General features: G+C 42.8%; 1 protein-coding gene across 1 annotated transcript in view; it reads right to left on the bottom strand.

Moving 5' to 3' along the window:
- Window positions 1-24794, bottom strand: part of pik3c2b (phosphatidylinositol-4-phosphate 3-kinase, catalytic subunit type 2 beta) — a 41306-nt gene that overhangs the window by 11494 nt on the left and 5018 nt on the right. The window contains exons 2-27 of the mRNA XM_037774535.1: window positions 19245-20183; window positions 18160-18260; window positions 17591-17751; window positions 16916-17036; window positions 13660-13771; window positions 13260-13339; window positions 12953-13016; window positions 11916-12062; window positions 11539-11572; window positions 11069-11264; window positions 9255-9377; window positions 8859-9026; window positions 7321-7435; window positions 6087-6229; window positions 5711-5899; window positions 5532-5625; window positions 5325-5419; window positions 5007-5187; window positions 4025-4132; window positions 3548-3640; window positions 3229-3358; window positions 2612-2748; window positions 2225-2394; window positions 1418-1574; window positions 968-1077; window positions 297-498 (exon numbers count right to left, since the gene is read on the bottom strand). Coding sequence (XP_037630463.1) covers window positions 297-498; window positions 968-1077; window positions 1418-1574; window positions 2225-2394; window positions 2612-2748; window positions 3229-3358; window positions 3548-3640; window positions 4025-4132; window positions 5007-5187; window positions 5325-5419; window positions 5532-5625; window positions 5711-5899; window positions 6087-6229; window positions 7321-7435; window positions 8859-9026; window positions 9255-9377; window positions 11069-11264; window positions 11539-11572; window positions 11916-12062; window positions 12953-13016; window positions 13260-13339; window positions 13660-13771; window positions 16916-17036; window positions 17591-17751; window positions 18160-18260; window positions 19245-20090 — 4077 coding nt within the window. The 5' untranslated portion in view covers window positions 20091-20183. The remainder of the gene's footprint in view (window positions 1-296; window positions 499-967; window positions 1078-1417; window positions 1575-2224; window positions 2395-2611; window positions 2749-3228; window positions 3359-3547; window positions 3641-4024; window positions 4133-5006; window positions 5188-5324; window positions 5420-5531; window positions 5626-5710; window positions 5900-6086; window positions 6230-7320; window positions 7436-8858; window positions 9027-9254; window positions 9378-11068; window positions 11265-11538; window positions 11573-11915; window positions 12063-12952; window positions 13017-13259; window positions 13340-13659; window positions 13772-16915; window positions 17037-17590; window positions 17752-18159; window positions 18261-19244; window positions 20184-24794) is intronic.

Raw genomic sequence — 24794 nt, 5'->3', positions numbered from 1 at the left:
GTGTCAGTGTGCTGACTTGACTACGACTTGCCCCAAAACTGGCCATGCTCGTTTTTCTTCGCCAAAATTTAGCGTAAGTTTGGAGCTAAATTTAGCCTCCTTCTTGACAAGCTATCATGGTTGGTACCAATAGTACTGGCTAATATATATACATACACATACAGTATACACATATATACAGTATATATACACATGTGTATATATACTGTATATATGTGTATACTGTATGTGTATGTATATATATTAGCCTGTACCATATATATATATATATACAGTCCTGTGTCAGGTGGACTCACATATCCCTTGCCGGCACTGGCTGTCCTGATGTGTCTGCAGATGTAGAGGTTCCTGATGAGGCCGTCGCTCTTTGCCGTGTGGACTCTGGGAGCGAAGGTCAGCGTGGGTCGATCCTCGGTGGAGGCAAACTTCATCTGAGCCAGATTGTGGATGAAGAAGTTGAGTTTGGTGGCGACGCTGCCCAGACTGGACTCTATCAACCTGCCCAGGTAGAGAGGGGACGTTTAAAGGTAGCGGTGGCTAGCTTTAACTTAACACAACATAAGTGTGAATTGTCCGCAAATCTCTTACATGCTGTCCCTATTCCTGAGCCGTAAAGTGTCAAAAAGTCAGATTCAGTTTTGAATAAATACGTAATTACTGCATTGAGGCTTTGTAGGGCTAAACTGTCTCCACAGGCTGAGGAAGACGAACCATGAGCAGTAAACTGATCTGCATGAGGTGAAGCTGGTACAGTGCTCCTTTAAGTTCTGACTTCCGTCTTCATCAAATCTGACACTTGAATTAAAACTGCTTCCATCAAATCAGCATATAAAAGACTGAAATCAATGTTCACCTGCCCTGCATCTTTTTACAGGTAATAAACCATCACGTGTATGTGTGTGTGTGTGTGTGTGTGTGTGTGTGTGTGTGTGTGTGTGCGTGTGTGTGTGTGCGTGTGTGTGTGTACCTGGTGAAGTACATGGTGGCGTCAGCCTCAGACTCATGAGGTCTCAGCGCGTCGTAGACGTACTTCAGATCGTCCAGATCAGACAGTTCAGGGATCCCACAGGACAACATCTGCACACACACACTACAGCATTACACATTTGCTTTGTAACCATGGAAACGGACCAACTATTACTGGATTACTTTGATACTGAAGAAAACTTAAAAACATGATTGCTCTCAGTCAAGTTCTTGTTTCTATGATTTCTAGATGGATTTATGGATATGGATTATTCTGGATGGACATCAGAGACAAACCATCACCATCACTACAGCTGGCAGACTTCAGGTCAGAATCTACTTCAGGGCTGTTGAACTGTACTGTGCCGTGTTTCTGTTATTATGTCCACTCCCCCTCTGTGTGTGTGTGTGTGTGTGTGTGTGTGTGTGTGTGTGTGTGTGTTGTACCCACCAGGCCCAGCAGGTTGAGGAACAGGTGTGTGTGTTTCCTGATGAGGTTGTACGCCTCGCAGCAGAGATCCACGAAGTCGTGGAAGCGACTCGACGGTTTGTCTCCTCCGTTGATGACATACGCCATGTCGGAGGTGAACACGAAGGGGGCCCGGTCCCTGCATGCGTCACATGACACACATCACACATACAGGTAAACAATCACATACAGGTAAACAATCCAATCTCTATTACACTATATATACTTCATAATATTGTATTATTACTGTACAGTGTGTGTATATTATTATTAATATTGTATGTAGCGCTATATGTGTGTATATTGTAATTAATATTCATATCTATATACTTGTACTAAATACTGTATATAGTTACACTACAGGACTTTGTACAAATATTTGTATAATTCATGTAGTTTGAGTTATTGTAGAGTTTATGTTGTATATAGCTATTATAAATGTCTTCTTTCTAATGTCCTTAATTTAATATTTTATTTTTTATCCGTTTCATTCAAATACTTCTTTAAGTTTTCTTTCTTTAGATCAATATTAATATTTATCTCAACATACAGACCATCATCATGTCAGAGACGAAAGTATTTTCACAGATAAATGCGAGCTGGATGATGCGACTGCGACCCTTTATCATTACCTCAACAATGATAAACAGAACAAAAACTGCAGGAGATAAGTCAACTACGACTCCCAAGATGCATTTCAACAACAAACTCCTCAGCAAATCTTACCTGTAATCCAGCTAACTGTGACCTGCTGAACAGGTGTGTCATGAATATGACATCACGACTCACCGTTTGATGTTCCCGAACATCTGTGCGTGTCCCAGGAACTTCCCGAAGTCGATGTGAAACATGTGACCGCTGGTCTTCAGCATGATGTTGTCGTTGTGACGGTCGCAGATTCCCAGGATGTAGGTCGCCACGCAGCAGCCGGCACACGAGTAGATGAAGTTCTCCACCGCCTGAACACAGAGTCAGACTTTATTTATTATTATTTAATCAATGATCATTAAATATATCACAAGAACCCAGTACCGGGAAGTTTTTAACTCACAGCTGTACGACAACTGCAAAGACACTGAAACTTAAGCATCAGGGCGTAAGGCCTTCCTGATCTGTAATATGTATGAGTGTGTGTACAGGTGGTCAACAGGTGCGTGTGTGTCCAGGTGTGTGTACCTTGTCGTACTGCTCATCAGTAGGGTTGTGTTTCTGCAGCCAGTCGGCCAACGGTCGGTCTTTAAAGGACCCAGTGACTCCGTGTTCCACCTGGATCTTCCTCAGAGTGTCAGCCTGAGGAATCATCTCCACCATACCTGAGAAAAGGTAACAACACACCTGTCAATCATACCTGAGAAAAGGTAACAACACACCTGTCAATCATACCTGAGAACAAGTAACGACGCACCTCCCGTGTCCCCCCGTGATATACTGTACACCTGTCCTCCTGTGTTAACACCTGTCTTCCTGTGATATACACCTGTCTTCCTGTTAAACACCTCTCCTCCTGATATATACTGAACATCTATCCTACAGATAGACACCTCTCCTCCTGGTATATATTCATGTCCTCCTGTTGTATACACCTGTCCCTCCTGTGATATACACCTGTCCTCCTGTAGTATACACCTGTCCTCCTATGATATACACCTGTCCTCCTGTGATATACACCTGTCCTCCTGTGATATACACCTGTCCTCCTGTGATATACACCTGTCCTCCTGTGATATACACCCGTCTTCCTATGGTATACACCTGCCCTCTTGGCAAACACCTGGTGTGTCCTCACTCCTCACCTCGTCCTCTGCCGGTGGAGAAACATTTGAAGATGACCATCCTCATGTCCAGACCCTCCTGGATCCAGATCTTGTTCATGATCCGGATCACCTGCAGAGTCAGCATATCTTGCCGCAGGTCGTCTCCTGACTGGACACAGACAGAGACATCAGTTAGGGGTCAAAGGTCACAGAGGTCAGACACTTGTCCTCCTGTTTTAATCTTTATAGACTTTGACACATATTAAGGTTTGAGTTGAACCTGTTTAAACCCGACTGAACAAACTGAATTCAGCTCCGGAGACGTAAACAACAGGTGAAAACAGGTGAGATGTTTCACCTTGAAGATGACATTGATGTTGTCTCCCAGAGGGTCGAGGTTATTGAAGGACAGTTTGAGAGGAACAGCGTTGGAGTTGAAGAAGGAACACGTCTATAAAAGACAGAGAAGAAGAGAACTGAACACGATCACTGATATAAAACCAGACACAACATTTATGGTTCACATCATTTCATTCAGTCATTTGTCCGTCTGACTTTTTGTTTCAGAGAGACAGAAACCTCAACATCTGACGCTAACAAGGATAAAAAATGTTTTAGCAACATGGGACTCAGCTTTTTTAAAACACTTCAGTCCTTCAGGTACAGTAGTTTGTTCATGGAGACGTTTGAGGACACACAGATATTCGTCACATTAGACTTTAAACCAGCTGAACAAACACACTGATGATTCAGCACACTGTGTGTGTGTGTGTGTGTGTGTGTGTGTGTGTGTGTGTGTGTGTGTGTGTGTGTGTGCGTGTGTGTGCTACTGTACCTGGATGTTGATTCCTGTGACGAGCATTGCCGGGTTCAGAGGAAGTCTGCAGCTGCTGTTCACTGAGAAGAACTGCTTCATCTCCTCCAGACCCTCCCTGAGCACGCACTGTAACACACAATATTATTATTATCATTATTATTATTATTATTAATAATAGCTAATATGATGAGATGGGTAACTGACAGACATCATGATGTCTCTGGTTGGTGCTGCCCTCTGCTGGACTGATACTGAATCGTTGCTTCATTAAAATTCAACATGAAATCATCAAAAAGCCCCAAAATCACAGAACACTTCCTGATTTGTGTCGATGTGATATTTAATTTATTGACTGATTCATTTTCTATTAACCAATCAGAGACATTATGTTTATACAGTATATATTACACTTTGCATTACATCATACAAAGCAATTTTTCAATTTCAAATGTAACGACAAATATGTTCGTTTTAAATATAAAATATATAAATAAATAAATCTTTATTGATCCCCAGAGGAGAGATTTAAAATAAATAAATCATCTCACAGTTATTTAAGCCAGTTTGCTCTTTGTAAAAGAAAAATAATTCAATCAATAGAAAATTCAACAGAAGATTAATTGGCAAATAATTCACTAATCAATTAATAGTTTAAGTCACTTTTTTTAGAGCAAAAGTTTTTCAGTAGTTTCAGCTTCTCCAATCTGCTTTACATCTCAGTAAACTGAAGCTCTTTGAGATTTGGACTGTTGGACGAACAAAACAAGACATTAAATTATAAATAAATAATAAATTATTAAAATTATGTTCCAAAGCAACTCTTAATTCCACATAATTTTCCAAGTTTTCCAGGAAGAATGGAATCCTGGATTTGTGACAATTTGCTCTTTGCAAAAAATAGAAGAAAAAAAAATACATTGAAATATTTCACATAACTTACCAGGACAGTTAATGTTTTAGACAATATACATACATTACAATATATTTCTGTCCTCCCCACCTGTCTGCTGGAAGGCGAAGCATCTCGGACTTTGTGAGCCACCTTGGCGAGGACGGAGACGAGCCAGCACTGACGGTCAAACTCTTCACGGAGACCTCGACCGACGCAGCAGAGCAGAGCGGCCAGAAGGTGCTGATACCGAGCGCTGAACTGACTGTCCTGCAGGTTGTCCTTCAGCAGCCTGAGAGACAGTCACAGTCTGGATTAAACCTGGTTTAACTAATCCTAACTCTAATCAGAACTGACATATAGTTCATGTTCATAAAATGAGTGTTAAATAAAGAAAACAAAATTATTGATTTTGATTGATCAGCTGACCAGAAGAGGTAGTGAGCGATGCGAATGTCCCCGATGGCTCTCCGTAGGAGGAAACGAACCAGAGAGCTGTCGAGGTAACACTCATACTTCAGAGCCTAAGACACAAACAGACAGACAGACAAGATCAGTTACACATACATATACATATACACACATAAAAGCCTCTCCCGTTAGCTGACAAAATAAAAGCCTTAGTCGTCATGTGACCTGGACGAGCTGAGGCAGGAAGTCCAGCAGCTCTGGATCTGAGATGGAGTCCATCCACTGAACAGCCGTCCTCCGCAGCTCCTGATCCGGGAACCTGGAACACACACACACACACACATGATGATGTCACTCAGGTTATCACGATGATGTCACTCAGGTTATCACGACGGGGGACGTACGAGGCGTGGAGGAGTCCCAGGGCGTCCAGGTGACCCAGGCAGGCCCACTGTCTCAGCAGGGCGTAGATGTCCGGCAGGCAGGCCCACTCCCAGCAGGGGGCGCTGGCCAGGACCAGGGGCAGAGCTGCACTCTCTGACTGACAGAAGGCCTTCTTCTCCCACAGAAGACGCCTGTCCTCCACCGTCAACCTGCACACACAGAAACACTGTGAAGACCAACAGCAGCAGACGCCTAATACTGCTGAGGACAGAGATGTCCTACGGAGGACTTCCATCATCATTCCTGAAATTACATTTCAAAACGTTGTTCTCCCCATAAACTGTTTTTACATCAAACATTACATCACGTCTGTGTGTGTGTTTGTGTGTCTCTGACCAGAAGACAGCCTTCTTGTGGAGGACGTCCTGCAGCTGTATCTGACTGATGGTGTCCAGTCTGGAGAAGTCGTACTGAGGACAGAAGTCTGCCGGAGGAGGAGTACTGAACCGGACCTCGAATGACGAGGTGGGGAAGTCCACCTGAGAGACAGAGACAGAGAGAGACAGACAGACAGACAGACAGACAGACAGACAGACAGAGAGCAGTCAGAGAGACAGGATGAGAGGAAAACAGAGACAGGATGAGAGCTAGTGATCCTTTAAGATGACATTATGTTTTTTCCTGTGTGGAGTAATTGTTCAAATGTACATGTCCAATAAAGCTGATGATGATTTATGGGGCGCACAAAGTTTCAAATATTTCACTATAAAAAAAGCAAAACTAAATAATATAAAAGAATAAAGTCTTGTGACCCTCCAGAGCCACAGAAAAAATTATACAGTATATATTAAATTGAAATTATAAAAGGCTGAGTAAACTGAACCTCATGTGGAATATTAGTGGACTGTCCCTTTAAAACTGTGAATCACTGAAGCTCTGAACAAGCTCTCTTGTGTGTGTGTGTGTGTGTGTGTGTGTGTGTGTTTGTGTGTGTGTGTGTGTGTGTGTTTGCGTGTGTGTGTGTGTGTGTGTTTGTTCTATGATGTTTTGTTAATCAGGCAAAAACATTCAGATCCTGAATCAGTTAACTGCACTGAAACAAAGAGCCAGAGATGTGTGTGTGTTATACTGACCTACATAAAAGTGTGTGTGTGTGTGTGTGTGCGTGTGTGCAGCTCTGAACTGACCCATGAGCTTCTGTTAAATGTTTGAATATTTCATTTTTGAATATTTTGTCATTTATTATCTTCATAATAAATGACAAAACTGTTTTCAGTTTTCTGTGGATGTGTGGACTGTAACTCAGATGCTGCGTCCGAAATTACATACTATGCACTACATACTCAATATGTTTACTATCGTTCAACATACTTGTGTGTGAATAAACAGTAGTATGTATCTTTTTGGAAAGCACAGAGCGGTTATTTACATTGACACTTACTATATGTATTTAATAATATACGTAATATAACAGCCCTGAAAGTCATTTAATTAATTTTGTCGTCTGAGAAAATATCCAAAGGTCATTCAGGTCATCTGGACTGAACTCTGAATGTGGACTGTAGTGGAGCTGATGATGTTTCATATGAAGACCCTGAGAACTCAGGCTGAGTGAGACCTCCTGTCTCACCTGCAGGATCACGCTGTCCGGCTGGCTGAAGTTCGGCGAGCTCGACCGGGCGTTTCCAGTCCTTCCCGGAGCCGAAGGCCACAGACCGAGTAACTTCCTGCCACAGGTCAGGATGCTGCAGAGACACACACACACACTCCTGTCAGCACACACACACACTTCCTTCCATGGAGGAAATGACATCATAAAGGCTCAGCTGGAACAGTTGGAGGAACTGATGCTGGATTAACTGTAAAGGGTAAAAAATTAAAAAATAACACATGCACTTACATGTGTTATACACAGAGGTCTTAATGTTCTGGTTGATCGTAATGCTTAAAAACATTCCTGAATCCGGACCATGATCCGGATCGCCTCCAAAATCGAATAGATTGTTCATTGTGCCATACCCCACACCTCCAAAAAATGTTATTCAAATCCATCACAGACTTTTGGAGTAATCCTTCAAACGGACAAACCAACAAACCACGCCGGTGAAAACATAACTTCCTTCCTAGGCCTCTGGCTTTGGCGGAGGTAACTACAAAACCCAAGGAATCCATTGGTACCATGTCAAAGAGGTCCCTTGACTTCTGACCTAAAGATATGTGAATTGGTTCTATGGGTACCCACGAGTCTCCCCTTTACAGACATGCCCACTTTATGATAATCACATGCAGTTATTTTAATGCAGTATAAATGTATTATTTTTGCCTATTCTAAAAATGCTGTATTTGAATATTTCTGCATACTGGGGTCCCTAAACAGTCTTGAATTACATAAATTGGGTATCACTGTAAAGCTGAGACTCTCGTGGATCCAATGAGCCCAACTGTATTCGTGTGTGATGATGTTAGTCCCCATAGGAGACATTTCATTGTAGTGAAACTTGACCTCACTGTATAAAATTACCTGTGGTGACCTCTAGGATGATCACAGCCTCATGAAACTTTACAGCCACAAACTAGAGACCTAAAGCATTCAGAGGATGGATGGCTTTCCTAGCTAGATTGACAATAAGGGGGTTTCTGAACAGTTTACACAACAGAAGTGCTCGCCATCCAATCGCCAAAAAATGCAATTCTTGCCGAAATCTCCAAATGTCAAAATACCAAATCACAGCATGGCTTTTTTCTATGGTGTTCCTCAAGGGCTTGGTGTGTTAATGTGGTATTTTTGGAGGGATTATTGATCATTTTTATCAATTCTCCAGTGGTAAAAAAATGGTTAAATTTAGCACCAAATCTGTGTAACAAATGGTATCAACCCAAAACTTATGAGACATAATAGAGCATGAGGATGACCACCATATACTTCTTTCATAATGTTCTAAGATCTTATAAACTTTCACAATTTATTTTAATGAACTAATTCAATCATGTTTATTTCTGATTTATGACAACATTACTGTTGCCCCAATTATTATTAATAGAATCCCTGGATAAAATGAATTAGATTCAGTTCAAGAAATTAGTGGCACTAAAAATTAAATTTGCGTTAATACGTAGTAGAAACATGAAGGGTTATGACTTCCTGTGTCAGAGCGTCATGTGACTCACTGTCTGAAGTTGAAGAGCGGCATGGTGACCCAGCCCAGAGCCTCGATGCTGCGCCGCTGCTTCCCCTTCTCCTCGGCTCCTCCGGGGGGCGGCAGAGAGCTGGCGTACAGGGTCACCGTTAGCTGAGACTCTCTGGGCAGCTGGTTGATCTGCACCGGGAAACACACCCTGCAGAGACAGAGGGGGGACGGGAGACAGGGGGACAGAGAGACAGATTAGGAAGAGTATAACAGTATGCTGTTTATCCAAACCTAAAAAAAGCTATTTTTAATTCTACTGGAGATCCATAAAACAATAATATATCAACAACATGTGCAGGTGAGGCTGTGATGACATCACTCTGAGAGGTGTGTGCAGGTGAGGCTGTGATGTCATCGCTCAGGTGAGGGTACGTACCTCTGGTCCCACACCACCAGGTGGAACAGGTATTTGCTGACCGACTGTTTGCTGGTGTGCTGCGGCGCGCAGAGCTCCGCCCCTCCGTGAGTCAGAGAGCAGGACAGGAAGAAACCCTCGTAACTGACCAATCAGAGAGCAGAACAGGGACGTGATGTCATGATGAATCTGTTTCCAGGTGGCACAACATCTTACACTTCTGTTTTTTTTAACGTGAAACCTTAAATCTGAAAAGTAACTAAAGCTGTTAAATAACTGCAGTGGTGCAATGTAAGTAAGTACATTTACTCAAGTACTGTATTTATGTACAATTTTGAGGTACTTGTATTTTACTTGAATATTTCCATTTTCTGCTACTTTATACTTCTACTCCACTACATCTCAGAAGGAAATATTGAACCTAATTCTGTTTTGACTGGGCCAAACTGTAATTTTAGATATCCGTAATTAAATTTTGACTAGAACGATTCAAACTACTTTCACCATTCATGTGTATGGGGTTTGTAATTACACATATCCACAACTGAATTATGACTAGTCGTCATTCCAGTTTCAGATATCTACAATTTAATTCTGACTAGTCAGAATTCCAGTTCAAGATATCTTTAATTCCCCGCAATTGAAGATATCAACATTGTGCTTTTTAGATATCTAAAATCAAATTATGACTAGTCAGAATGATGTTGTAGATAACTTGAACCACGAGGAGGTGCAGTTGTCTAGTTATCTCTCAGAACACTTGAATTACAATATGCTGAAAGATTATTATGGAATTGAAAATATTCTACAAACTGCCAGTTTTAATTCAGGACTTTTACTTGTAATGAAGTACATTTAGAGTGAGGTATTTCTACTTTTACTGCTGTTAAGGATCTGAGCAGAAGTAGAAATTGCCATAAAATGGAAATACTCAACAACCTAACAGTTGTACTCAAGTACAATACTTGAGTAAATGTACTCAGTTACATTCCACCACTGCGCACACACACGCATACACACACACAGATGGTGTGTGATGCTGACAGACAGGTGTCGGCCGGCCCTGCCTCTTCTCAGAGGTCAAAGGTTAGCTCTGGTTCCCAGGCAGTCAGCCCTTTGTCCCAGCAGAGAGAGAGAGTGTGTGCGTGTGTGCGTGTGTGTGTGTGTGTGTGTGTGTGTGTGTGTGTGTGTGTGTGTGCGTGTATGCGTGTGTGTGTGTGTGTGTTAGAGGGGGAGGGGTAGCAGCTCTCAGCTGAGCTGCCTGTGTTTCAGGACACACACACACACACACACACACACAGTGTGCTGAATCATCAGTGTGTTTGTTCTCACTGCAGCCTGTGGGGCGCTGCTGTGATACACACTGACAGTCCTGGGCTGCAGTCATGTCCACTTTTCCTTGACCTTGATGGAAAAGGTCATGAGGTCAAGGAAAGATGAGAAGGAAAATTCAGTTCAGAAGGATTTAGGAAAAGACAACCGCGGCACTCACACTGGGCTCCGTGATTATGATGTGATGGCGGATATTATTGACGTGTGTCTGCTATGTCGCTTTAAAGGTTGCTGCTCAAGGAATTATGGGACCGTATTATCTCCTTTCCTTTGTTAAAGGATGCTCCAATGTATCCTCTGCTAAAGGAGATAAGAAAGGAGGCATTGAAGCACCTTTCCTTAGCATTTAGAGAATTCGACTAGCTCTCATCATGGCTGCTACTGAGATACTTCTGGATCCTTTCACTCAGTCAGGAATCTTCCTAAGCAAAGAAGACTCTTCGACCGCAGCCCTGGCGTGTTTATGTCTGTGTGTGCGTGTGTGCGTGTTTGTTTCGTTGTACCTGGCGGCCCAGGTGATGGGGATGCGGTGGGCGGCGTGCACGTTGAAGGAGAGCACGTTGTTGACGAGGCCGGCCTCCTGCACCGGCACCGTGCAGCAGCGACTCTGAGCCGTCGTGTGGAAGTTGGCGTTGAACGTGCTGCAGTACAGCTCCACCAGATCCAAGATGGCCGCCGTCAACTTCTCCACCACTTTGTCTATGGAACGAGGAGATCAGAAACATGAAACCGACATCTGAATGCACCTCGGACTTCACTGGAGCTGCAGTCAAACTTTCGACCCAGTATTCTACTTACTTTATTTCTAGTGATATCTTTTGTTTTATTAACACTCAACATGACGCTTGTTCAGCTGGCCGTCTGAACAAGGCCTAAGACTGAACATGTTTTGTGATCTAGACAGACCCTTTATTATTATTATTATGTTGTTTGTGTGACTTCAGCCTGTGTTGTTGATGATGTTGGGACGTACCTCTGTTCTCTCTGACAGCCAGCACTGAAGCATCCTGGGAGGACAGACAGGAAGAGAGGACACCATGAAGAGGAGAAGGCGGGACGTCAACAACATTTGATGTTTTTATGAACACCTGCACTGAATGAAACTGTCTCACTGTCTGTCTCTCTGTCTGTCTGTCCATCTGTCTGTCTGTCTAACTGTCCACCTGTCTGTCCATCTGTCTGTCTGTCTCACTGTCTGTTCATCTGTCTGTCTGTCCATTTGTCCGTCTGTCTGTCCACCTGTCTGTCTGTCTGTCTTCCCACCTGTCTCACTGTCTGTCTCACTGTCTGTCTGTCCGCCTATCTGTCTCCCTGTCTGTCTGCCTGTCTGTCTGTCTGTCTGACTTTCACCTTGAGGACTTTGGGCTGCAGACGACAGGGGCATGCTGGGAGCTGGTTGAGGGCAGAGGTCACATCAGGCGTCTCCACGGCAGCTAACGAGTTGCAGAGCGCCTTCACTGATTGGACGAGACGCTCTACGTGCAGCGGCAGCTCCACCTTCAGAGACAAACAGGAGAGAAGAAGAAATGTGGTTTAATTTAGTCCATGAAAATAATTTAATTTGTGTTCTGGTATGTCTGTCTTTGAGAGGACTTATTTGAGTTTTTGACCTGGAAAGGAGGGATATACTGGAAAGGGGGGACATTTTTGGGAAGTGAGGACATTTTTGGAAAGCTAGGACATCTTTGGAAAGTGAGGACATTTTAGGAAAGCCAGGACATTTTTTTGGAAATAGAGAATATTTTTGGAAAGCCAGGACATATTTGAAAGCCAGGACACATTTTGGAAAGTGAAGACATTTTAGTAAATCAAGGACATTTTTGGAAAGTGAGGACATTTTAGGAAAGCCAGGACATTTTTGGAAAGCCAGGACATTTTTTGGAAAGAGAGGACACTTTTTGGAAAGTGAGGACATTTTTGGAAAGCCAGGATATTTTTTGGAAAGAGAGGACACTTTTTGGAAAGCCAGGACACTTTTTGGAAAGCCAGGACATTTTTTGGAAAGCAAGGACATTTTTTGGAAAGAGAAGATATTTTGTGGAAAGAGAGGACATTATAAGAAGAAAAAAAAGCAACCTGTATTTAGTATTTTCAGTTTCATAGCTTAAGAGATGCTTTTCAGTTTTATAGTCTATAGCCTATTGTTATAATAACAGTATTAGTAATAATAATAGATTATGTAACCTCAGTCCCCAGCAGGAGGATTGTGTCTGTCTTTGACACTAGCACTACTGTCTGTTCAAAATCAATGAAAAGAAAAGAAACGGATCCTGGTGAATTATAATTTTTTTTTTCATGCTGTACCAAACTCGCACCAAACCGTGAATCCTGTGTACCGTGACATGGCTAGTAGATGTAGATAAGATGTGCAAACATGTGTATGTTACCTCTGACAGCAGGAAGGACTCGGCTTCATTGTGAAAAGTATCCAGCAGCAGAGTCAGGGCCTCCCTGATCACAAACAGAGACAAATAAGGAAATTAACCAAAAAGAAGCTTGAAAAAATATGAAAATAATATAAAAAAGGACTTGTTGTTTTTCTCTCACTTATTGTATAATCTGAATTAATCTATTTGTGATGTCATACAATTCCAGTTACGGCATCATCGTTGTTTAAAAAAAATCGACCCATGTTTATTATAATTGTGATTATTACTACTTTCAGTTCATTAAGGTCCGGGCCCCGCCCCTCACCTGGTGACGGTCTGTTTGATTGGACGCTCCTGCAGCAGGATGCCGTGGTTCATGGTGGACAACGTCTCATCGTCTTCTTTCTGTTATTAAAAGGTCAAAACAAATTAATCTGCATTCTCTCTTAATAATAATCCACGTTCTGTCCTGCACCAGACTCCTGTTTAAAAATCAACAAATCTCACATTTAATGATGAAAACCAGTCTGTTGATGACGCACTCTGCTATTGGCTGGTGTTTGGTGCCAGGTGATGTCACTCTCTGGTGGACACCAAACACCAACCAATAGCAGAGAGCCTCTGCACTACCTGCTTTTCACCTGTAGGTGTCAGACTTCATCACTTTAATACCAGATACTGTTGTGTGTTGTGTGTTGTGTGCATGCATGTGTGTGTGTTCGGACCGTGCGAGACAGCTCCGTGTTGATGGAGGATCTCTTGGTGAGTACCAGTCGGACGTCCCAGTCAAACTTCAGACATTGTTGAACAAATTCCAGACCAGCCAGAGTCTGAGAGCTGACAGATAGACACACAGACAGGCAGAGAGACAAATGGTTAGAGAGACAGACAGACAGACAGACAGACAGGAAGAGAGACATGGACAGAACTACAAATTCACTCTTCCAGGGATTTTCCTGCGTAGAGAATTATGAGGCGGCTGCCTATGTCAAATTCCGTCCCGCCTAAACATGTGGCGATCAATCATATGGAACATGGAAAGCTGGTGAGGTCATTTGTTTCCTATTCTCTGCCGTTTGATGTTTTAATAGTTTCATGTCGCCATCTGGCTTTTATGAATGTGTGCCGTCTTAAGGTGGTACACCAGTGTGTGTCTGTTTACACAATCATAACGTTAACTTAACGTTACTCCTCGTACATGATAAACCCTTTAATATAATATCGACTCGTTGAAATCGGTTGAGAAATGTAGACGTTATAGTGCTTTTTATCCAGAAAAAGGGCAGCTCCTCCGTTCACTTGTATGTGTTTACGGGCCAGTCTTGCCAGGTCCAATATGGCGCCCACGTTGACGTACGATCCAGGAGTCAACGCGCCGTCTATGTACAGTGCCGTGAAAAAGTATTTGCCCCCTTCCTGATTTCTTATTTTTTTGCATATTTGTCACATTTAAATGTTTCAGATCATCAAACAAATTTTAATATTAGACAAAGATAACCCAAGTAAACACAAAATGCAGTTTTTAAATGATGATTTCATTTATTAGGGGGAAAAAGATATCCAAACCTACCTGGCCCTATGTGAAAAAGTAATTGCCCCCTAAACCTAATAACTGGTTGCGCCACCTTTGGCGGCAATAACTGCAATCAAGCGGTTGCGATAACTGTCAATGAGTCTTTCACATCGCTGTGGAGGAATTTTGGCCCATTCGTCTCTACAGAATTGTTTTAATTCAGCCACACTGGAGGGTTTACGAGCATGGACGGCCTGTTTAAGGTCATGCCACAGCATCTCAATTGGATTTATCTCCGGACTTTGACTAGGCCACTCCAAAACCTTCATTTTGTTTTTTTTAAGCCATTTAGAGGTGGACTTGCTGGTGTGTTTCGGATCATTGTCCTGCTGCATAACCCAAGTGCGCTTGAGCTTATGGTCACGAACTGATGGCCGGACATTCTCCTTCATGATTTTCTGGTAGAGAGCAGAATTCATGGTTCCATCAATTATGGCAAGTCATCCAGGTCCTGAAGCAGCAAAGCAGCCCCAGACCATCACACTACCACCGCCATGTTTGACTGTTGGTATGATGTTCTTTTTATGAAATGCTGTGTTAGTTTTATGCCAGATGTAACGGGACTCACACCTTCCAAAAGGTTAAACTTTTGTCTCACCAGTCCACAGAATATTTCCCCAAAAGTCTTGGGGATCATCAAGATGGTTTTTGGCAAAAGTGAGACGAGCCTTTGTGTTCTTTTTGGTCAGCAGTGGTTTTCGCCTTGGAACTCTCCCATGGATGCCATTTTTGCCCAGTCTCTTTCTTATTGTTGAATCGTGAACACTGACCTTAATTGAGGCAAGTGAGGCCTGCAGTTCTTTAGATGTTGTTCCGTTCTTTTGTGACCTCCTGGATGAGTCGTCGATGCGCTCTTGGAGTAATTTTGGTGGGCCGGCTACTCCTGGGAAGGTTCACCACTGTTCCAAGCTTTCTCCATTTGTGGATAATGGCTCTCACTGTGGCTTGCTGGAGTCCCAAAGCCTTAGAAATGGCTCTGTAACCCTTTCCAGACTGATAGATCTCAATGACTTTGTTTCTCATCTGTTCTTGAATTTCTTTCGATCGCGGCATGATGTGCTGCTTTTTTGAGATCTTTTAGCCTACTTCACTTTGACAGACAGGTTCTATTTAAGTGATTTCTTGATTGAACAGGTCTGGCCTGGGTGTGGCTAATGAAATTGAACTCAGCTTTCCCAAACATGTGGTTGATCACAGTTAATTCATGATTTAACAAGGGGGGGCAATTACTTTTTCACATAGGGCCAGGTAAGTTTGGATAGTTTTTTCCCTTAATAAATGAAATCATTATTTAAAAACTGCATTTTGTGTTTACTTGGGTTATCTTTGTCTTACATTAAAATTTGTATAATGATCTGAAACATTTAAGTGTGACAAATATGCAAAAAAATAAGAAATCAGGAAGGGGGCAAATACTTTTTCACGGCACTGTATATATGTCTATGACTTTTTACCCAGCTGTCCATCACAATGGAGGAGGGGAATTTCCTTCACCACCACTATTTACCACTTCCATAGCACACACACCATCTAAGTGATGAATCTGCATTTAAACAGAGACATCATTTATCTGTTGTCAGCATGTTACTCTGTCTGTCTGTCTGTCTGTCTGTCCTTTTGATATGTATGTTAACTGTGTCATTACTAGTATATTTTATTACTAGTATATTTATGTGTTTCATCACATTCACTCTCTTCTACAGCACTTTGATCACTAATAAAACATCTGTATTTATGGTGTAAAACATGAGAAAAGTCTGTAAAACACATAATATAAATGGTTCTGCTGACAGACAGACAGATAGTTATTGTTTCACTGCAGGAAGTACAGTCGTCCTCTCACAGCTGCAGCTTATCACACTGAAACACACTTCCACTGGCAGGACACACGCACACATATAAACTACAGCACAGCAGCTCTCTGAAAAGACGTAAGTACAGCTGCAGCTGGTGTGTGTGTGTGTGTGTGTGTGTGTGTGTGTGTGTGCTGTGGTCTGTCTGCTGTGTGAACATTAGTGTAGCTGGTCTACCAGCAGCCACAGCTCAGCCGTACTCTGTTATTATGTGAGTCAAAGTCTGAACCACAGACCACAGATCAGTTTTAAAGCAGCAGGCTGATATCTGTCAGACAGGAACAAGAACAGAACTGTTATTACTTAAGTCTTTTTTTTATTATTATTATTATATATATATATTTTTAAAGTTCTCACACACTGAAAGGAGTGAAACTAACTCTTTCCAGGGTCTGAGGGGTTTTTCCACCAGAGTCACACGATCAGAGACAACGACAACAGCCGGCTGACATCGACAAGTTTCGCTCAGATAATAATAAATATATAATAATAATAATAATAATAATAATGGTAATAACACAGTGAGAAGAGGGGCAGACTGATATCCGTCCTTACTTGTTGAGGAACTCGTCGTGTCCACAGACCTTCAGCAGGTAGTCGTCCACGTCCATGTGATCCAGATCGTCCTGAGCGTAACACAGAGTCTGATAGATCAACAGGTCCACCGTGGACGAACCTCAGAGAGACAGAGGGAGACAGAGAGTCAGAGACAGTCAGAGACACAGAGAGACACAGAGAGACACAGAGAGGCAGAGAGTCCGAGAGACAGAGACGCAGACACAGAGAGACAAAGACACAGAGAGTCAGAGACACAGAGAGTCAGACAGACAGAGAGACACAGAGTCAGAGAGAGACAGAAAGGCAGAGTCAGAGACACAGCGAGAGAGAGAGACAGTAATATTATTGTAATAATATAGTAAGAATGACTCATAATATTATCAATTTTCATTGTATTTATTTCATCTCAAAATAATGATGAATAACGATGATACATTGACTTTTTCTAGTAAAATTACAACTTTGTTATTTTTCTATTATGACTTAATTAAAGAAATGTTACTAAAGTTCTCTCATAATAATATAAATACTGTGACTTTAATCAGTATCTTTTTCTCTCTGAGTGAACTTTCTGTCATAAGTTGATGAGCTTTCAGAGAGTCAACTGGTTCAGACTTTTATTTTGAAGAACTAGTCAGCAGTAGTATTGTGGCAGGTCACATCCTGTCTTACCATCACAGGTGAAGGTGAGCGGCTCTCTGAAGTGCCCACTGATGACGGTGACCTTCACGCTGACCCCCAGGCCCTGATGCAGCTCCTCCACACCCACGGACGGAGACCACACGAAGCCGCCGTTCTTCGAGGGGTCGCTGTACGGGTACGCCGAACGCAACCTGCAGAAATACACAGAGTACCGTCAGTACTGCAGTACTACAGGTATGTCAGAGGTTTGATGTGTGTTCTTAGCTTCATGTAGATAAAGTATCAGCAGTAAAAGTACACAAGTATTATCAGCTTCATGTCGTTCCGCATCCCATTTAGAGCATCAACTCTTTTCGATAAAGACAAAAAACACCTGAAGCAAACATAAAAACGTATTTGCGCAATTGAGGAAGTTTTATTGCATTTTGCCGTTTCTACATAACTTTTCTAATGTGATACTTCAAAATGTGCATAAAAATACAAACACGGCTAATGAGAGTCCTCACAAGTATAAAAAGACAAATATATGTAAGGGTGTGTGTGTGTGTGTGTGTGTGTGTGTGTGTGTGTGCGTGCGTGCCTGCGTGTGTTTTACTCACACATCCAGCATGTGACAGAAAGCTGCCACCTCCTCGTCTCTCTCCTCAGACACCTGGAACAGTTCATATCCAAACCCATTCATCCTGGAGCCCAGAGAAACCTGTCAATCACACACAGAGCCGTCCAATCAGAGGAGAGTTCCCCAACGCGATGAATTTATGATTTAAAAAATAAAAGCCTTGTGCAGGCCAGACTGCAGTTTTATAGCAGGTTAAAGCCGTTTCTCACCAGTATGATGCGAAAATGCAGCAAAGCGGAAAATACGCTTTAGAATTTTCCGCATTGACAACTATGAATTATCTGCGTTGCCGTTTTCCATTTTCGTCATTGAGGCCCGATGAGTTTTCTCCTAGTACTATGTCCACTCCACACAATAAAAACCTATCCAGACAGAGAAGGTCTAAGGGCGTAACGCTAGCTGTTGTGGCTAGCCTCGTTCCATGACCAACATATAACATTATTAAGTGCATATCAGCTACATTACCGTCTTCATCGTATCCCAGCTGCTGGCCGATCTCAAGCCAAATATTGTCCTTTATTTGGCTGTTGAGGTCGTAGTGTTTGTTGTACATTATTTGGTGTTGAGAAGGGGACAGCCTATTGTAATGCCAAAACACCAATAGTCTGAAAAATGTCCCATTGGACCAAAAAAAGCCCATTTGTCCGACAGTCCGTTACCCTGAAAACAAACGCCCATTGTTCGAGGGCCCCAATAAAAACATTCTTCGTGCAACAAACAGCACATGGCTTAATTATTATGCAGAATGACGGCGATCAGTTGGGACTATGTATTTCATTGGTCAAACATATATTTCCGCATGCGGAAATCCGCTGAAATCGATGTCCGTTTGAATTTTTTTCCCCCGCATTCATAAGAACCCACAAAATCAGTTTGTATAAATTTCCATGCAATTTTTTTTTACGAAAATCCGTGCTTGGTGTGAAACGGCTTTTAGTTTAAAGAAAAATAATAACAATTTTATTATATATTTAACTCTAAATCACATGACACATCATAATTACATCATCTGATTAGCATATCACACAGGTAACAGGAACAACACTTGATAGCTTTGGTTCTTACCGGGTCTGCGGACACCCGCCGCTGGTTCTTGTTGCTCTTGGGAACAGGTACATACGTCCTGGGTGGAACTTGAGGGGGGAGGGTCTTACTCCGAGCCACGGGCTTCCCCGATTGGTCCCCGTTGGCCCTCCGACCTCGAGGCCCCTGCTGGCTCCCGTTGAGTCGGGACAGCGAGTCGTTGATGTTGTCGTAATTCAGCTCTCCTGAAGTCACTTTGGGCGGATCCACGTCGGGCGTGAACAGGTTCACGTCGCGGACCGCGGTGGACCCTCGAGAGGGCAGGAAGGGGTTCTCTGACCCTAACGAAGGGGGGATGGGGTTCCTTGGGGGGAGGGCGGGGGGGACGTCATCTGGAAGAGCGAGGAAGCCTTTGGGAAGAAACCCGGATCCAAGTGAGTCCCCGAGGCTGGAGCCTGAGCAGTCCCTGAACTTGCTGACCTCTGGACTGTCCAGAATGTACAGGGACTCTTTGATGTAGCCGCCTTGAGGAGGGGGCGCCCTGGCTGGGATGGAGTGAGGAGACTGTGACCCTCCAGGCTGGTTCAGGGAGGGGTCGGATCCAGAGAGGCCCCTCAGCAGGCTTCCTCCAGCGGGGGCAGGAATGGGCTGGCTGGGGGTGGGTCGGGGGCGTTCGATGGTGGGATTCGGGGTCTTGGAGCGGGGTGGAGCTCTAGAGCCGGTCTGGCTGGTTTCTGTACCGCTCTTGTCCTGTTTGTGTCTGGAGAGGGCATCGTACTCCATCTGCAGGGCCTCGGCCAGGACCAGCTCCTTCTGACTGAGACCCAGAGCCTCCAGACAGCCCCAGCCTGCCTCGCTGCTCTCCTTCTGGGTCTGAGCCGCCGACATAATGTCTCCACAGCAGAGATGGAAGGAGGGAAGAGCTCGGCCGATCTGCTGCTAGAGGAACCAGCGAGGACACATGGAGCTGCTGAGGATCAGCTGAGGACAGAGAGGACAGACACTCAGACATCCATCCATACATCGCAAAGTTTCTGATGTCCTTTTTTTAATACAGTGGAAACCGCTTATAGTGATCACGTCTGTCCGGGTCAAACTGATCACTATAAGTGGATGATTATTATAACCAAATTTTTGTTGTTGTGCATCACTGCATCATGCAGCAGCTTCACCCACAGGGGGCTTTCCCCGTGCACATTCGTTTTTCATTCAGAGAAAATGACTTTCTTTTCTTCGTCATGATATCAATGTGAATGCAGCACCGGCCTCAGGTAGCCAGCCGCAAAGCAGACAGGCCACGAGGTAAAGTATCAAAGTGAGTGAAGTAAAAAACAAAATTCAACTAACATTAGTCTAACGTAGTTTTAAAATGTTTTTCCATACGTTGTCATGTATGAAAAGACCCCAAATGAACACTGTAAGCGGACTACTTGATTACTATAAGCAAATTATTTAAATAGATCCATAGAAGTGGTTGATCACTTAATTTAACAAATATAGGCTCAACTATTTATATATATATATATATACAGATATACTGTATATGTATATATAAATATATGTGTATATGCATATATATCATTTTTCTGTTTATCATATGGCCTGGGAACGCCTCGGGGTCCCCCAGGAAGAGCTGGAAAATGTTGCTGAGGAGAGAGACGTCTAGAATTCCCTGCTAAGCCTGCTGCCTCCACGACCCGGGCCCGGATAAGCGGAAGAAAATGGATGGATGGATGGATATATAATAAATTGTGTTATATTGACTTGTACACATACAAGTAAAGGATAATGTACAGCTGGCCGATCATTGTTGTGAAAGGAAACCCAGACAAGGCGATGCCGCACCCAGACGCGGAGCATCGCCCTGAAGGGGTTTCTTTCACAACAATGACCCGCTAGCTGTACATTATCCCGCTTATTACACGGCTACTTACTGAAGAAATCCATAATTTGACACAAAAACGGTCTTCCAGAGTCCCACATCAGAACTGCGCCCATAGCAACGGTCTGTTATACATAGCAACGGTCTGCTATAAAGAGATAAACGCCGTGATTGACCAATCAGAATTGAGTATTCAACAAAGCCGTGTAATAATGAGACATAATGTCTCATTGTATAAAAACTTTCTGGATGAATTTAAAATAACCTTTAAAATGATTTAGATGGTTCTAACGGTCAAGTGATGATGACAACGATGAACCAGCTGCTGATGAAAGTTAATCAATATTTCTTTCTTTATGGACAATTTATTACAAAACCTCAACTTGAAACCTTAACTCTTACTTATTATTAATACTTTCTATTTGCATGTCAGAGGCAGTGAGCTAGAAAACTAAAGGTCAGATGTAGGAGTGTGAAACAGAGACTTCCAGAGACCAACAAACCTGTAGCCGAGTGTGGAGGGAGGAAGGAAACATCACAATGAGGAGGAAGGAAGGGAACAAAGAGGAGGTGAAAACCAGCTGAGACCCGATCAGGGACTCATCTGGGTCGTTAAGAAGTATTTCATAACGTGGCTATGAATATAAAATAAAATAACAGAAACAGCAGACAGTCTCATTCAGTCCAGTGGAGTTAAAAAGTGGATGTTTAGCATGTGGGTTTGGTTTGTGACACAAGGATGGTGTTTGATGAAGAGATGTAGAAGCAGGTAAGGAAGCTGCTCTGTGATCAGTGTTTATGTGATCCTACAGCACAATGTGTGAGGCACATTGTCTGTTCTAACGAGGTCGATGCTTTGTGATGTCACAGTTTCCTAAACCTGCTGAACAACATAGAAAAACTATCTTTATAAGCTCCAAAACACTGATATCAGATCAGATCTCTGTATCAGTTTGGGAAATACAGCTTAACGGCATAATATATATACCACGATAAAATGACTGAAACATGCTTTATGGCAGCGGATTGCTGTCTGATGGTCTGGCTCATCTGTCTCCATTTCAAACGCCGGGGGGGTGGGAGTGGGGGTCATCATCCACACACAGAGGGGGGAAGGGAGGAGACGGATGGGGGATCCCACAGGGAGAATTAAACCCTGATATACACGCCACAAACCAGCTGTGTCCCACTTCCACACTGACACACATGTCCCAGTGTGGACAGAGCACTGGCGTGACTGGTTTGTACTGAACCTGCTGGTACCATATATATTAAATGATGAGGATCAGTGTCAGAGCTGCAGTGTAATGATCACTTTTATTTTCTGAGTCGACAGATTTACAAAATGATCCTGCTAAACAAGACGTCTCCCTCTGAATAAGGGACGGGGCACCGGTGCTAAATTATTAAAGACCGCAGTATCGATAAGCTCAGACGTTATCAGTTCTTTTAGCGATACTTTTTAACGTTTTTTGTGTAATTTATCATCACCGAGACCGCGATGTAGACAGAGAAGTGAACTAGAGGTCTGTACTACGAAGCGAGTTCAACATACCCGGGGTACCTTCTCGTTATCTAACCTTCACTAACCCTAACAAACGAGATCCAGCTAAGCGGTCCTACGACGCTGGTTATCAACTCGGTAAATCAACCCAGAGTTTCTCAATCTGGCAATGAGCCGTTCACATGAACAGGGCGGTATTTGCAGCATGTGACCAATCACAAACATGGACAAGTCTACCGTCAGCAGAGCGGCACATTTACAAACTATAATATTAGACAAATAGGAAGAAGTTAAACACATAGTCCAGACTAATAGTAACCCAGTCGAAGCTGCCAAATGCAGGAAGAACAGCTGGCAAAAGAAAAAATTGCCGATGTGTGAATGAGTAAATTAACAGACTTATTGATTTAACGGAATACTCAAAAGTCAGATATAGTCATCGAGATGGGGCAGTGATATTATAAAACTTTCAAAATAGAATGCATTAAGAGATTAAAATAGCTTACATTATGTCATTTGACAACAATGTGGCATGTGTGACTATTTCAGCCTTCTTTCAGCTGCGTCCCAAACTCCGGCGGCGTGAAACGGACTTGAGAGCAAGTAAAAAAATAAATATAAAAACTTAATTCAAAGCGGTAAACACCCACAGCATACAGCCAGCTGTCCTTCCTGTATCTGTCAGTTTAAACTGTGTTGTTTTTAGTGTGGTTGTTATGACTTTTACTTCTTCACGTGTGTAATATTTTCATAAGATCCGCGAGCCGAGCTCTGATTGTTCAGTAGGCGGTGCTTTTATACGAGTTGATCTCTTATCTGGAACATAACCTGCTGCATGTTCAGCATTAGTTACCATGGAGATCTACCCCGGTAAGAAGTGAACCACCTTCGTAGGACTGAAAACCCTGAAGGGTTAACCAGGAAGTTACCTCGATAACCACAAATCCTGCTTCGTAGTAAGGGCCTCAGGTGAAGTGAAGATAACTACGACAACTACGCTCGTTACTGTGAGTGCATGTATAAACATGTAGGAGAGTGATATTTCAATCTGCTCAGTCTGCAGTCTCTCTCTATCATCCACCGCTGCTATGTTTACACAAGCACAGCGCGCTGGCTCGGCTCATATAGCGAGTTGTTACAAACAAGCTCAAACTAAAGCTGTCTGTATGTAGTCTAACTGTTTAGCTTAGTTTGCCACGTATCTTGAAATTCTTGTAAATTATCTGCTGGCTGAAACTAAGCAGCCCCCCCCTCCCTCCCTCCCTCTACCAGCGGCAGGCAGTGAATGACATCAGCAGAGGGAGGAGGACAGAGGACAGGAGGAAGGATTGATACTGACTGATGTCAGTGTTCTTCATTCTTTATAAATAAAGACACTGGATTAGTTTCTAGTGAGATACTATTGCGTTTATATAGTGATTTGCTGAGGTAAACATTACTGTTGCTGCTCTAGAAACATTTAGTTATATTTGAAATATAAATACATTCCAATCCTGTTCTGAATTTATTCTTTTTTTTTTAAATAATACATTAAAAAGCAATTATTAAGAAATGAAAAAGAATCGATGAGTATCGATAAAGAACCAAACTGATAAACAGTATCAAAAAGAGCAGTAGTATCAATCAAATCCTAACGATACCCATCCCCACTCTGAATACAGACACTTTGTCCAGCTGTTCTCACATCTTGACAGACACCATGTCAGTACCCAAACACAGACCATAATATTTAAAAGAATCCTCCACAGATTCATCATGTGAGTCCTGCAACTGTCAGACTCATGAACATAAGCAGAACCAGAGAGATTTTTATTCCACACATTCTTCCTCCTGGTCAAAACCTGGTGCATGCATGATCCACAATGCACCTCTCCCTCTGACCGTTGTGTGTTGTGCTAGTAGCAGCTAATGCATCCTGTAGCCGGCAGCAGAGATGAGCAGCAGATTACAGACGTCTGATAAGATCACTTCTTTCTAACTCCACACCTCCAGATTTATTTTCATTTCCAAACTTGTAGTCATCAACTGACGCTGACTTGTCTGCTGACCAACGCACATTCATGAGACTTCACACAGCTCCTTCTGGAGACACTAAAGGCTTTCTACTACTTTACAAAACACCTGGAAACAACTGGAAACACCTGGAGTTCCCCTTTAAAGTGAAGAACATCAAAATATGTTTACAGATGGAAACAATGAAAACACA

Source organism: Sebastes umbrosus, chromosome 1, assembly GCF_015220745.1.
Source record: "Sebastes umbrosus isolate fSebUmb1 chromosome 1, fSebUmb1.pri, whole genome shotgun sequence".
NCBI classification, from domain to species: domain Eukaryota; kingdom Metazoa; phylum Chordata; class Actinopteri; order Perciformes; family Sebastidae; genus Sebastes; species Sebastes umbrosus.
The sequence above is the reverse complement of the archived record's forward strand: the minus strand, read 5'-3'. Positions and strand labels throughout refer to the sequence as shown.